General features: G+C 46.1%; 1 protein-coding gene across 4 annotated transcripts; it reads right to left on the minus strand.

The window, feature by feature from the left end:
• Positions 1 to 1,251: 1,251 nt before the first annotated feature.
• On the minus strand, positions 1,252 to 11,541 carry cUnh1orf53 (chromosome Un C1orf53 homolog). 4 transcript variants are annotated; one of them, XM_082511873.1, is made up of 5 exons: positions 11,091 to 11,541; positions 9,563 to 9,622; positions 9,360 to 9,461; positions 8,049 to 8,141; positions 1,252 to 2,246 (listed from the first exon to the last, which is right to left on the minus strand). In XM_082511873.1, the coding sequence occupies exons 1-4, from the start codon at positions 11,376 to 11,378 to the stop codon at positions 8,070 to 8,072; spliced, it is 522 nt and encodes a 173-aa protein (XP_082367999.1). In that variant the 5' UTR covers positions 11,379 to 11,541; the 3' UTR covers positions 1,252 to 2,246; positions 8,049 to 8,069. The 4 variants fall into 4 exon arrangements, with proteins under 4 accessions (XP_082367999.1, XP_082368000.1, XP_082367998.1 ...); XM_082511874.1 differs by lacking the exon at positions 1,252 to 2,246 and adding an exon at positions 2,793 to 3,334; XM_082511872.1 differs by lacking the exon at positions 1,252 to 2,246 and having other exon boundaries at positions 4,741 to 8,141.
• Between the last annotated feature and the right edge of the window lie 3,537 nt (positions 11,542 to 15,078).

The following is a 15,078-nucleotide window of genomic DNA, read 5'->3' on the forward strand; positions in this document are numbered from 1 at the left end:
CTTCGTCTTTTCTCTGTCTGCTGAATTAGGCCAAAACCTTGTTTACCTGCTGGAGAGTTGATCTGACAGCAGCGAGAACTGTGTAGTCTCCGCATTTCATTTGTTTGTGTGTTTCTCTTTCTTTCTGCTTTTCTTCTTACGGGCTTTATAAGAAGCAACGTGGAAGTAAAGGCGAGATGAGAGAGAGACCTCCAGTTGGTGGTCGCCACAGGGAAACCTCAACCAGCTATTGCATATTTTTAGAAATTCATGCTTTTTAAAATTCCATCCCTATCTCCAAAGATGGTCTGCTTTACGCAGGGCGCAGGGGGGGCTGCAATAACGATCTGTGTCAGTTTTAAAAGGGTGTGGAAAGCTTTGTTGCCCAAATAATAAAGCCAGGAAATAAAACGCGTTCCGCTTCCTGTATGCAGTGCAGACCTGGTGACAACAAAACTATATTTTTTTAATTAATTTGTTCATTAATTGGAGATTTTGGCCGCGTGACCTTCCAGCTGGATCCATGCCAGCGAGCTGTGGTCTTTGTAAGATCGATGACGGCATTATTTTTCACAAACAACAGACAAACATCAGTCCCGTTAATAGATTTAGCAAAGCTCGGGGAGGTTTGCAGGTGTGGATGCTTCATCTCAAGACGTGTTACATTATCACGTGAACCTCCCACCACCCATCCACCTCACCGCACGCGCGCACACACACACACGCGCGCACGCACACACACACACGCGAAGTTGTGTTGGCTTTAATTGGAGGCCCCTTGATAGCAGCGCTATAAGACGAGGCTTGAACCCTCCTGGACGGGCTGGACGTGCAGCTGTTGTCAAACCCATAACGCTCATTTGCGCTCTGCAGTGTCCCGGCACCAGCCGCAGAGTGGTGGGGGGAAAAGGGGCACTCAAAAAGGACACGAGGATTTCATTTCACCTGGACAAAGACGCCCCGAGTGGAACGATAAGCTCAGCTCTGTGTGCGATTTTTAATCTTAACTGCAGTTTTCCTGCCATTCTGCGTCTTCTCTGCGAATTAGGCAAAAGGGTGTGTTTTGAATATGAAGAAGTTTTTAAAGAAAATTTTATTATTATTATTTTTAATGAAAGCCTTAATGTCGATAAATAACGCCGTTGTGGCCCGTTGCCTCCAGCAGTGACATTTAATATGACTGAAGAGCGTTTACCAATGTGTCAGTGAACACCAAGGGGAGGGGGGGGGGGGCGAGGGGGGGGGGGTCTTTGTAGCTGCTGTTTGGTTTATTTAGTTTTTTCTGTATTTAAAACATATATTGTTGAAGCGTTTTATTTGTCTGATTGTCTTTTTATTTCACTCCGGATTTTGACCAAACTATATATATGTATTTTTTTTTTACAAAACGAAAAAAAAAGTCACTTTTATTTTGAAATATCTTTTTTTTAAAAATCTATAACACCGTCAGTATTTTTAAAGTGTCTTTAAAAAAACCGGTAGGAAATAAAACAGTGATTTTGTGTGTCATTCCCGCTTTAGTCAGTGAGAGTGATTTATCCAAGTTAAAGATTAATTTATTATTATTGTTATTTTTTAAGGAATTGAATTTATTTTAAGGCTTTGGAAAAGCACTAAAGCACAAAAATCCAGTGTCAGCATTTCTGTTTGACATGGCGAGAGTCGGCTCAGTGGGCCACTGACGTTTGTCAAATACATAATGAAAATGAAAATAATAATAATAATATCACAATCACGCACACAGCGACATTTTGCCTGTATTTTCATAAAACGCGTACATTTGTGTTTCGCACGATTTTACTGGCGTGCAAACTCCAATCTATTATTTATGTGCATAATCGAGACTGATTTAGGCAAACAGGAAAAAATAATAATAAGAAAAAATATTTATAAGTTTTTTTTAAACACACACCGATCGATAAAATCTGCGCTTTTATCCTGGACAAAATCACCCATGTCACTGTCTTTATCACGCGTCAGATCTGTCGCGCATTGCTTCACACGCTGCCCGCTTCTCCTTTCGTTTTTCCCCCCAAAGCCCTCTCTGTGTTACTAATATTATTATTATTATTATTATTATTATAAGCGTTGCCCTCAAGAATAAATAGCTATGGAAAAAAGTCTTACCTGCGGCTGTGCAGTGTGAGAGTGAGATCCCTGTGCAGCGCGCAGACTGAGCCGCTCCGGACTGTGCGCAGTGTGCAGAGGAGACAGAGGAGAGGCTGCCGGTAGATGGGGGGCTGTTCCTCGTTTCTGAGCTTACAGTTCTAGTTCGGGCGTCAATTAAAACACAAGACATTTAAATATTCCTCTCTCGTAGGCAGACGGCCCTCAACACACCGCAGCACACAGAAAACGGGGAGCCATGAGCCAATGGCCTACTCAGCATGTAGGTTATAATCTGTGATGTGCTTCTGAATTAAAGTGGTGAAGTCGGTGGTCTCCAAATGAAACAATAAAACTATCACTGTATAAAATAAAATGTAGGGACTTTTCAACAATTAAATATGTATTTGTCCTTTAAACACCCCAACTTAGCCTGTGCTGTAAATGAATCCAGCTCCTGCACGGTTATCATTATTGTTATTCATGTTACGCACCTATGAATAAGCCAGCGTCTGCACAGATCGGAAATGAAAGCTGGCTCCAAGCACATCTGGGCCTAAACAGTTATAATCCCAAAATGCATCATAGCTTCTTTACCTTTTATTTTTAAATATATATACACACACCGATCGTATTATAGGAGACTGAGGTGAGCTGAGCACGGTTACAGGCTCACTGGCTGGAGAGGTTTGTGTGAATAAATAATTAGGGTGTAAAGTCAAACTGGATCAATCAAATCTGACAAAGATAGGGAGCGCAGCAACACACGCCTGGAGGGGAAAATGTTTTGGTATTGAATAACCAAATACCAAATCGAAGCCATTTTCAAAATAAAAGTGCTCATTAATTGACGAATTGTGCGCATTTGAATCATGTGGGTACTGGACCAAAACAGCGGAGGGTTGCCTATTAGGAAAGGTCGCAGTTTTTTGTTCCCCCCGCCTCCCCCCTTCTCTGACTTCCTTGATTTCATATTTTCGTGACGACAAACGAATAATAAAAATGTGCGATCCATTAAAACAAGACGACACGTGACTCCCACCGCACTTTTTAGTCTAATTTTATTGATGCATTTCATTACAAACACAAATAAGACAAAAAAGACATATGTGTCTGGCACACTGCACGCCCGGATCCTTTTCTGAGGAGCTGAGCTGACAAACTTCATAAAAATTCAAAGCAATAATAAGTCTGTTCAGCCAGGAAGTAGACTTCCACACTTGCCTTGTGTGGCCTTGTGTTGCAACATCTAATGAAAAAAAGAAAGGCTGATGAAAAATTCACCAATAATTAATAATGTCAAGATTTTAGTAAATATTAATAGTGTTTATGTTTTGAGGATGGTTTGGTTGTGTCTCTCTTAATGAGGCCGTATTTTCTCAATTTAAGAGGTAAGTACAAGGAGCGCGAGGTTTCTTACTTTCTTATTATTCTCCACCTGAAATGCAAACTGACAATCGCGCATTAAACGGTATCACCGGTACGAGAATGAAAAGCGTTTAAGGAGCGCTCAGCTCCTCCTGAAGTGCACGTTCATCTTTAACACGAGAAAGGGAGGTCATCCAGAAAAACAACAGGATAACCCAAACGTGCTCGTGCTCCCCACGGAGCGGCGCGCCGTGCACGGATGGACTCGTTTCAATTGACTACGAGTGAATAGAATATTGTGTGAACGAGCACCGGGGCTGGAGCAAAGGGTGACAGTTAATTACACCTCTGCACCGCTGGCATAAATGATCACGTGCCACACTGCTAACAGTCATTTTGCTTTGCTCCTTCAGCCTGGGTTGACATCACAGTGTATCTCATCAATAATGCAACAACACTGAGATCTATTTCACAGCGTAGCACAACACGGAGCGCACACGCAGCGTGCTAGGAGCACGATACCCAGACAGGCGCTGCTTGGTTAAATCGGCGAAACCGCGGCTACAGCGCCAAGCAGGTCGCCTGGCTGTCCCCCGCCCACCCCCGCACCTCCCCGAGTGCCTGGCTCCTCTCTGCTGTAGGGCACGGTGGTTAGATTACCACACATCCAGAGTTCATCTGGAGTTATCATTTCTGGGTCACCTCAAGTGACACTCAGTCTCACAGAGGGAGCTCTCAGTCACTCCCAAAGCATGGCCAGAAAAGGAGCCTAGGAGAGGTGGTGGAGGCGAGGAGGCGAGGAGTAGGAGAGAAGCAAGGAAGAGGAGGAGGCGGTGGGAAGGCTCTCCCAGGATCCAGTGAGGTGCAGGGAACCACGGGCTAAACGCTGACAGAATGAAGGAAAGGGGTGGGAAGGGAAGGGAGAGGGTGAGGCGAGGAGGAGGAACAGAGGGAGGAGTGAAGCACTGTAAAGCTGTATCCCAGTCTCATGAGCCTGGGTGGCTGGATGGTGAGACATCCTGGAAATATTTACAAACTCACAGTGGACGTGACTTTGTAATTATTGAAGCAGAGGCCATGTCAGAAATGCACAAAACAGGGGAAACGCCCCCCCCCGGCGGCGGCGTCTCATAAAGAGGCGAAATGCTGAACGGCGATTTTAAGAAAATAACGACACAGAGGATAATACGAGAATCTCCACGTCTCCTCCTGCTGGTCATTTCTCCCCCGCCTCATCCTGCTTCTACCACTTTCCCTTTTCTGCCTCTTCCAAGCAACGCTCCCCCCCCCCCCCCCCCCCCTCCCTCTCGCCATCCACCCCTCCTTCGATCTCCTCCCTGCTCTGCTCTGCTGGAGCTCAAATCACAACCCCAGTCCCTGGCAGATGGAGGATAGGAAAGAGAAGCTCTTAACTAGCCAGCCTGAGCCGCTGCTCTCTGCACACCAACTGCTGCCTGCCTCCCCTCCCTGCCTCCAGAACAGCTACCACTACATGCACCCCACCCACCCCCAGCACCTCTGGGGACACGGTATCCTTCTGGGGAATGGTGCGTGTATTAGTCCGTATCTGGACACACTAGAAAGGACATGGAAACATAATAGATGGATGTTATTTATCACTACATAACCTTATGGGGCAGAGCAGCGTTTGCGAGGAGAGGGTTAGTAAATATCGTTTTGCTGTCAAACAAGCGCCGTCTTTCTACTTCAGTGAGCGAGGACACAGAGTCAGAAGACGGCGTAATGTGAAGCGAGCTGGAGGTTAGACGGCGTGACAGCTGAAGAAAGCGGCGACACGTCGGGTCCAAAGCGCAGATGAGAAATCACGAACGACTGCGGCGATGCAAAACCAGGAGGGAAATAAACAGGCCAAAGTGCTCCTTGGGCGCTTAAGTGCCTTTGACTGCCCCCGACTCTGCTTTTATCTGGGCTCATCTGGCGACCGCGGCTCGGCCTGGCATGAGCCTGACCACCAGTTGCGGTCTGAGGGAGAAACTGCTCCTCTGTGCTATTTGCAGCCCTGTCTGTCCAAAGGAATCTGGTGCGCTGACTGTCACTCAGTGGCCATGTGTGTTTTTTATCACTAATTCTACCACAGGGATGTGGTTGTCCATATGACCACTGTGGAGGCTGCTGCCCCGAGGCGAGCTGACATTGTCTGTGTAGAACGACCAGACGTTGATGTAGGGGCTGCTCAAATGCTGCTTCAATATCAAGACACACACACACACACACACACACGCAGGCAGGCATACTGAGCGGTGCCTGGCCAATTGCTGAGACTGATGTTCCTTTCAGCCATCATATGGCTGACACTTAAGTTTTTTTCCCTGCCAACCTTGTGTCAGTTCCTGGCTGCTCCGGCCAGCAGTGATGGAGACGCTGTAACCGACTGTGGTCGGGGCCACTGGCCGCGGGGCTGCTGTGCCCCTTTGAGATGGGGTGCGATGGGGGTGGGGGCTGCTGCTTGGCCTGTCAACTGGTTGTGACTGGAGCACGTCTGGTCACAGATCCAAACTGGACAGCTCGCTCTTTCTCTGCAGCTAGTGCCATCATCCTGCAGAAAGGCACACGGCGTATAGCTGCCACTCTGCTCCAGTACAGCATATGCTCCAGCTGAGGGTCCGACATGTTCAGTCCAAAACGCCTGAGAGAGTCGCCTCACGTGTCTAACCGGCTGCTGGGAGCACATGTGCACTGTGGGTAAAAGAGAAAATGATCGTGGTGCAGCTCAACCCAGAGACAACCCAAATAAAAGGCGGGACTTTAATCAACGTTAGATAAATTAATTTGTTTCAGTGATTAAACACAGAAACTAGCTGAACGCTCTCTCTCATTGTCCCAGTGCACTTCACAGGCTACTCAATCAACGCTAATGAATTAAGGATGAATTAGTAACCGGAGTGCATTTCTCTGCTAATCTGTGGAAGGTGTGCTGTTTGCGTCTCAGTCACAAACTGCTAGGCTGGAAGATGATGGAGGGGAAAAAATTCAAACTGTGCCATCACTGGATTGGGAAGACGTGGAGGGATGAGGCAGACATGAAAGTTGGCCTATTTCATGGTCAGGCTGCGGGACCGCCGAGGCCCTGAATGGCAATGCATCTACTTTAATGTGACAGACGAGTCCCTAGGCAAAACCGGCAGAGCCGCGGCAGGCAAGCGGGCCCAGGTACTTGATGAGTGTGACACCTTCGCCGTCCCGCTGTAGAAATGTTGCTGCCGCACGCTCCGCTGCCTCGGTTTAGAATAACACCAAATAAACTCGCCTCTCATCCCGCCTGACGACGCGTCCCCAGAACCTGTCCTCCCCAGCACTGTCGGGATCACCGATCTCCTTGCAGCCGCTCACAGGGCTTTGCTCCGATCGCTAAGCACTTGCCTTTGGGACCCACCTGCCGAGGAAAAGACACATCCTCTCATGGCGATGCCGTTTGCCCAATCGGGCGGAGAAGGACGAGCGTGCGCGTTGGGTTTCCGGCGAGCGCCCGGAGGCGTCACGCCGCCTACCCACATGCACTCGCAAATCAAGCGCCGCATCTTTCCACGGCATAGGTAGTTCTATACGAGCGCTTGACCTTACCTAGCGCTATCACTCAGGGCTACGAAGCGCGCGGTCAAGTGCAACCTTTATTCTATATCGGCCTATTAGGAGCCACGCAGTGTTGCGATGGAGCGAGCCTGCCTGCGCATGTGTGTGTCTAAGCGAGCTGGTGAGCGCCGAGCTGATCTATTGCAGTCCTGGGATGAGAGGGCCCAGGAGTTCATTAGGCTGCGGCTCAGGAGAGCAGCCGCGGGGAGCTGCACTGTAGCCGAGTGTTGCCAGGAGGCTGAGCTGCAAGTCCGGTGGGGAGGGCTGCTGTTGATGTCCGTGGCATGTTTGCTAACAGCCTGATTCCATCAAGTGGTGTAAAAGCAGCGCAGCCAAGTGTGAGGGCTGACCCCTGGCACCTTCCTATTTTTAACAACACAGTATCTCAGTCAAAGGTAGACAGTTCAGTCAAGCACTTGTGGTGTGTAAATGATGCTAATATTCATGCAGTCGTACGTTTGGGAGAGAAAAAAAATAACAAGCGATGCGAAGCAAAAGAGCACAAGACTCCATCTGACTATCTTACAGTTACTTTCGCTTATATGCCCTTTATCTGGAGGGCAAAGATCTAAAATGCACTCTCAGTTTTTCATCTCCATACTCCCACAACCCTTGTAAATGCATCAGAAGAGCAGAATACTACAAAATATTAAATACTCTTGAAGAGAAAAGAAAAAATGAGGCTCAAAGGCATTTCACTGGACACTGAGAGGAAAAAACAAGTATCTGCAAAACAGAACAAAACAAAAATGTGATAAAAGGCTGGTTTGCATGAGGGTCTAGTGAACAAATCCGTTCTCCTCCTTTCCCATTTTGCCAGAATGAAAATAATCCTAAGAATAGTTGTGATTCATAAGAGATAGGTATTGCACAGACACTACCCATATTTCATCATTTATTACACGGCTAAAAGAAAAAAATGACTCAAGTAGTCCAAATAACGACAGGCAGAAGACAAGCAATGTGCGGTGGCTTCCATTCCAAACAGGCTCCTAGCGCGTTACCTTGGCACGAGGCTGTTAGGTCTACACGTAAAACAGGGAATTGAACCGCTTCTTCGTGGCGGGGTCCTTCACGTTGACTTGGCCATATGGACACTGGGGGAGACGAGAGATAAATTAGCGCCGGTTAACAGCTGCATGTGGAGCAGAGCTTTAGTCACACTGAGAACGACACATGAGAAGCAGATCGAGCAAAGGAAAAAAGGACGAGTCGGATAAGGACAGGGGGGAAGACGGAATGGGATGGGACGGGGCGAAAGCAAAACCCAGAGCAGGGATGGAGAGTGGACAACGAGACTCAGTGGGACAGAGCAAAGCAGATATGAGCAGAGCGGGGCTGACACCGTCAGAAAACCCACAACACGTCTGTGTAGTTGGTTTGTTACACACGGATGAACCGCTCAGCTTTGCATTTCACCATCACCGATCCTTAGTCTGGAAACTTGAAACCAGCAGAGGTCAGGAATGATGCTGAGAAAATAGATCCCCAAACTCTGAGCAGATGAGCCTTTCTGCTAATGTCACGCTCACGTCTCAAGTCTGTGTCACAGAGTCAAACCTAGAATTTGATCTTAACCATATTTACTGCTGTGATCTCAGCTGAACCGTCAGGAAGGATTATTATTATGATGCCTTCATGTCCTCAGACTGGACTAATTCAGCGTGCGTTGGTCTCACTTGCTGTCCAAAATGCGACCGTGAGGCTCCTCGGTCCTCGAGCTCGGCGATCAGAGCTCTGATTGTTGTAGCGAAGCCGTGCATCCATATAAAACGTGCAGGTCTTTGACGGCGTCGGAGGTTCTTCGCTCTAACCTGAAGACCGAAGGAGACTGTAGACGGCACTAACTGTTTAAAACATCGATCCTTCTTTGTATAGGCTGTTGTGTTTGTTGTGGATTGTTGGTGTGCAGCACTTTGTGATCCTTATCTTGAAAGGTGCTGTTATAAAGACAGTTTACATGTTTGTGCCCTTTCATATTTTGATGCAACGTACTGGACCATCTATTTCGTTTTATTTCTATTTGGTTCCATCCACGTACAGAAAGCAGCCTGGAAACTAACACACAGCGTCATTAGCCCTGTTAGCTCATCCTCTACAACACCATGGAAGCTCCAACCCACCAAACCTGCTTTCGTTTCATGTTTTGTGCTGAAAATAAATGACGAACGTTGGTCAAAACTGCTCTGGCAGAACCACGGTTTACAAACGAGGTCGGTTACCGTTGGAAACAGACAGGATCAAACGTGCAGGGTGGGAAAAACACGGCAGAGGACAAAAACAGGGAGAAAAACCAGTAAAAACAAAGAGCTCACGTGTCTGCACGCGCTGCCGCAGCACTTCCCTCTCTGAAGGTGGGCATACTCTGTGAACACCTTATACCCGCTGGAGGGGTCAACGTACGTCTGCTTCTTTGCCTGAGCATAATGAAGATATTACCATTCAATTAGAGCGACACACAAACACGTGGCGGGATGTGAACCGTGCACACAGAAATACATACGATACATATACTCACCCAAACACAAGGACGCCTGCAAGAAAAATAGTGCCTAAGAACGTATGCAGAGACAGATTGCTGTGGTTCAACGAGAAGGAGGACTGGGTGACCTCTGAGCATAGAAACAGATGTAAGACACCCTCATTCTTAAGATATTACTAATTAATTAGCGTGCAATTCAGTAGTGAGAATACTCTATGACTAATCCGCTGGTAGCCCTGAAACCTGCACGTCGTTCTGACAATTTTCAGGATGGTGAAAAATCAACTTTACAGACAGTCGTTGTTTTATTTGGTGCAGTTATTCGTCTTGCATAGGCACAAAAACACCTTCTGTAAGTGGAAAAAGCCTGAACTCCTCTCCATCCCTTAGGAAGTTCCAAAATGTCATCTCTCAGTCTGTTTCAAACTGAGAGCCACTAGTTGGTGAGCTTTGACAGGCCACAAAGGGAAAAAGGCCCCAGGCCCTTTGGTGACACGGCTTGTCATTTCACATGCCATTGCAAGGCCACATAGTGAAGCTGGCATAGCTGGGCCCCCTCTGTATTGTACTTTTCCCACCCAGGCCCTACCGCTCTCCTCAGGTCGCGGCCAACTTGCCTCAACTTCATCCACACTCCGAAGCACAATATTTACAACAGATAAGCCTAAAGGCACGCGGATGACACCTATTCACCGCTGTCATCAGCACAGCTCGCTGGTTCTGCTCCATGGAAGAGCAAGTGAGATTTGGTGAATATGATGGATCTAGCACAAACAATCAGCATCATTTCTTTGGGGCAGCGGGCAGGTATTCTCCTCTGTGTGAAAGTTCACAACAATAACAGGTGGACACAGACACCTCCTACGTTCAGGCGCCGTTTCGTACCTCTTTCCAATACCTACACTTTCACTGCAAAATAATTAAGATGTTTATCTCGGGTTAGAATGGAAAGACTGAGTCAAAAATCATCAGTGGTTTCATCTTCCTAAATGTCACTTGGTTAAGGGCTCGGGGGACGTGGAGGAGGGTTGGGGGCACCGCCCTGGGAACAGGAAGGAGATGCATCGTAGCTGCCAGGTTATCGTGCTGCTAACACAAGGTGGCCAGTTTGAAAACATTATGCTGGTATTGTTCCAGATTATTGACGTCAGATTTTAACTTGTTACTGTGTTTAAGAGAAAAGACTAATAAAAAAAACTATTCCAACAAAAATGTTGGAGCCTGAAAAGTAAGAGGAGCTAAAAAGAAACAACATTTATCAGTAATCAGGTCAACTGGCAGCAGCTCAGTGACATGAGTGGGTATAAAGAGAGCGTCTTAGAGAGGCAGAGTTTCTCAGAATCAAACACAGGCAGAGGTTCATCAATCTGCAGAAACCTATGATTACAGATTGTGAAACATTTTCAGAATAACGCAGAAAACTGTGAATATCTCATCATCTGCATCATCATCTGTCCCAGAATTATCATCATTTCTCTGTAAAGCGCGTGTAATTAATCACCCGTGGATCTGCGGTCCGATTGTGCTACATGACACGATTGGCTGTCTCAGTGATGCATCTTACCGCACACGCTAGTCTATGGATTCTGTGGATGGCCATCTCGCCCTCTGTGAACTTTCCCGCGGAGGAGGGGTCGTTTTCGCCCCCCGCGTCGCTGACGTCTGCTGCTGTCGTGCCTTCGTCGATCTGTGACGCGCCGCTGTTCGCCGGTGGCTCGGAGCTTTCTCCCGACAGCTTTGGCATCGACATCGCTACGAGTCGTTTATTCAAGTGGAAGCAGGGAAGAACGAGTCTGCAGACAAACGCTTTACTCGGGAAGTTTTTGCGAAACATGCTTCTGCGATAAACCATCTGCAGGTTACAAGCAGGGAGCGGCTTTTATTAAGAGAACAACTGTGACACTGTGTGAGGAAAGAAACGCGAATGCGCCTTTCCCTGCTCATGTTATCTACACTGTTCAAATCCAGCCTCTCCCCACGTTGCTGCACAGAAAGTGTTTTACTTCCTCATCGGCCCCTGGTCACGTGCCACCAATGTGACCGTCACGTAACTCCGACCCACCGGCTCGTGCAGCGCCTCTGCTGTTAGAAAGCTGCCACTACACGGAGGTACAAGTCCACTGTTAGAAAGATCACCAAAACCCACAAATCCTGAATGAAAAAGTGGTGACCTGCTGGAGCGTTATTATTCAGTGTCACATTCAGTGCTATTTAGAAAAGCATTTGATTAATTTCTTCTTATGCTGTTTTTATAGTTTTATTGTCTTACATTGTTTTATTTACTGTTATATTGTTTTATATTCCCATTTTCTGTGTTGTAAAGCACTTTGTGATTTTTATCTGTGAAAAGCGCTATATAAATAAATTTTACTTACTTACTTACTTACACCGATAAACTGAGGCCTTGTTTTCTGTAGCCTCTGCTATAGCATGGGGGTAAACATGCAACATCTATTTCATGGGACTACAATTAGCTTTCTATTAAAGAACTCATCCACCCACTTCTGTCAGGGTCATGGAGCCGAACCCCCTCTTAGGTCAAGACGGAGAGCACACCCTGGACAGGTCTGTGGTGGAACTGAACCCAGGACCTTCTTGCTGTGAGTGCTAACCATGAAAGCCACCAGCAGATATTTCTGTAGCCATTAACAAAAATGTTTGTCCACACATATACTTCTGTGTGTATATGGGTGGTGAAGCATGCTGTCTTTCTTTGCGTGATTGCGCTGCAGAACAAACGCAGACAGCTTTCCATAATAATAAAGTAACATGGTGCCTTGGACGGATAACTGCAAGGTTGGTGAGTGGACATTAATGAGTCCTTTCAAGGTTATCCGCTGCTGCAAGCCACTACTGATGATGCCCCTGTTTCACAATTATGGGTAATGAAACCTGACAAGTGTCTTTTGACTGACATTGTGGGGTCAATTTACCCTCAGACAAATTACACATCACTGATAAAAATATTTGCACGCACAGCATGGAAGGGAAGACATATTTAAACAAAAGCCAAACAAATGATGTATTTTCCAAGGCCCGTTGTTTTCCATCGAAACCTTTTCTATATTTGGCAGTTTTGGCGCATCATCTCATGCTGTAAAAGCAACCTGATTAATGTAACAGATGCTTTATAAATTCACTTGGCAACAGACTCCAGAATGATTTTATGTTAACTCTGCTGCAGGCTGCATTTACTCCCTGCTGCACCGTCCCAACATGAACCCTGCTTGTGTCTTTTCGTCTATGTGACATTTCAATTCAAGCTCGCTCCTCAGGTAGATAAAACATGTTTGAAGACGTTCTGTAACAGATTACTGGGATCGCTGAAGGACAGAGAAACAGTGCGTTGTCCTTTTTTCAGCAGCAGGAACTCTTAAATGAATATTATCTGGGCTTTTATTGTTTTATTGTTCACAAATTTCTGCATTTTTTTAGAAATCACAACGTCATGGCAACAGCCCCACCACGATCATTTCATACGTATGCCTGAAACAGCACGGCCCAGGCTGCTGCCATTTAATTACCTTCCAGTCAGCCTGAAGATATCTGCCTCTGATCCCGTCACACTCTCGTGGGGAGAGAAGAAGGTATATCTAAGCCACTGGTTCCAGGTTACCACCAGACAAATACGGCTGAAACGTGTCTCAAGAGTTTAGATAGTAGCATCGAGTTCTGAATTTACTGTGTCATCAAGTGCCAAGAGCTGCTCCTTTGACAAGTAAGTGATCGAGTGTGAGGGCTCGCTTTGTTTGAGATATTACAAGCGAATTAGCTTCAGCTCACGAGGTTTACAGCAGTGAACAAACCCTGTCCCATTAGAATGAAAATAGTGCGAGTGTGCTATTACAGAAGCATGCGTTTCCCTTTAAGAGGACAATGACTCATCTCTCTCACAAGCATTGTTTTTAATATAGAGTTCTGGAGAAGATTATGGTGGTCATATAAAAGGATAGGGACTCTACACGGTTTGCTTATATTACTGTGGCACTTTGAGGACATTTTCAGTAGCTTGATACTAGTTTAACAGTAACATCATTGTGCACTGAGACATTGATATTATTCTATTGCACATACTTGTGACACTCTGTAATTATGCAGTTGAAAGTCCAGTCATCGCAGCCTCTTCTGCACAATAACACCAAACCCCACGCTGTACCTGCTGCATACCAACAAACACTTCAGTGGAGTTGTGGGAGGTGCAAACACCGCTCTTTGATGTTCATCACACAGATCAATCGTACAAACAACGGTTTTTACTTCACTGCTACCACGGAGCGTCAGGTGAAGCCTTTTTCCAGCACCTCCTCCAACACGGAAGAAGTCCTCGTGTGTTCTCTGCCGCTAGAATCCAGTGCGTATGATGCATTGTTTTAAAAACACACAAAAGGTATTATAGCTTCTTTTTTTTTTACATTCATGGCCTGTACATGTGAGGCAGACGTAATATCTGAAGTAGATTTTTTCATTGTAATCTTACGTATTAGACCCAAGGAAACAGGGCGACAGATAAAGGCGCTCATCAGGAAGAAGAAAAACCACCAACAGCAACAAACACAAGAGAAACTCACCTTATGAGCAGCCTGATCGACAGTACCGAAGGGCCAGAAAGACCACAGAAGACAATACGGGACTTGAGAACAGAATTATTTCTATAGTTAAGAAAATGTTTTACATCTAACCAAGTCAGGAAGACTCTGGAGGTAACACTGTCAAGGCCTACAATCGAGATGCCTTCAGAAACAGAAATACAGCAAGTAAAAAAATAAGGTTCAAACCAATAGTTAGACCCAAGAACGGCACATATCTGCTCCGTTACTTTTCTTTATTCTTCGTTTTTCCAGTTACTGTGGACAGATGAAACACAGGTTAACCTGAACCACAACAACAGGAGAAATATGGAGAAGGAGGGAAACAGTTTGTGCTCTGATGTGTTTATTACTGATAAAAGTAACAGGATGAATTGTGACATGCAAGGCTTTGTACTCTCTGCTGAGATTCAGACAAATGCTGCAAACTGACTGGACCCCACGTCTCAGTGCAGATGGATTCAAAACACACTGCAAAAGCAACCCGAGACATTCTCAGGCAAAGATAACCTTCAGTGTCCAAGTCAAGTCACCTGATCTCAGCCCAATAAAGGATTCTATTCAAAACTGAATCCAAGGAGCTTGGAAAGAAAAGCATCTTGAAAACTCAACTTCAAGAAACCCAAAGAAGTCCAGATGCTTTCCAATGACCTGGATGATGGAGAGCCTTCACAGACACACAAAACTGAATGCAGAGAGACACACAAACAAGCAGCAACACAAACTGGCTGCAGTAAAGGCCTGGCAGAGCATCTCAAGGGAGGAAGTGATGTCTGTGTCTATGGGACTTCAGCAGTCGTTGACTGCAAAGGATTTTTGTCCAAGTATTAAATCGCCGTCTTCACTGGTTCCCTCTGTTATAGTCTTCGGTCTGTCTCTCAGTGTCAAGTCTTTGCAAATTGTTTCTGGTTTCAATTCAATTCAATTCAATTCAATTCAATTTTATTTATATAGCGCCAAATCACA

Source organism: Aulonocara stuartgranti (genome assembly GCF_965226115.1).
Source record: "Aulonocara stuartgranti genome assembly, chromosome: 17".
In the NCBI taxonomy this organism is placed as follows: domain Eukaryota; kingdom Metazoa; phylum Chordata; class Actinopteri; order Cichliformes; family Cichlidae; genus Aulonocara; species Aulonocara stuartgranti.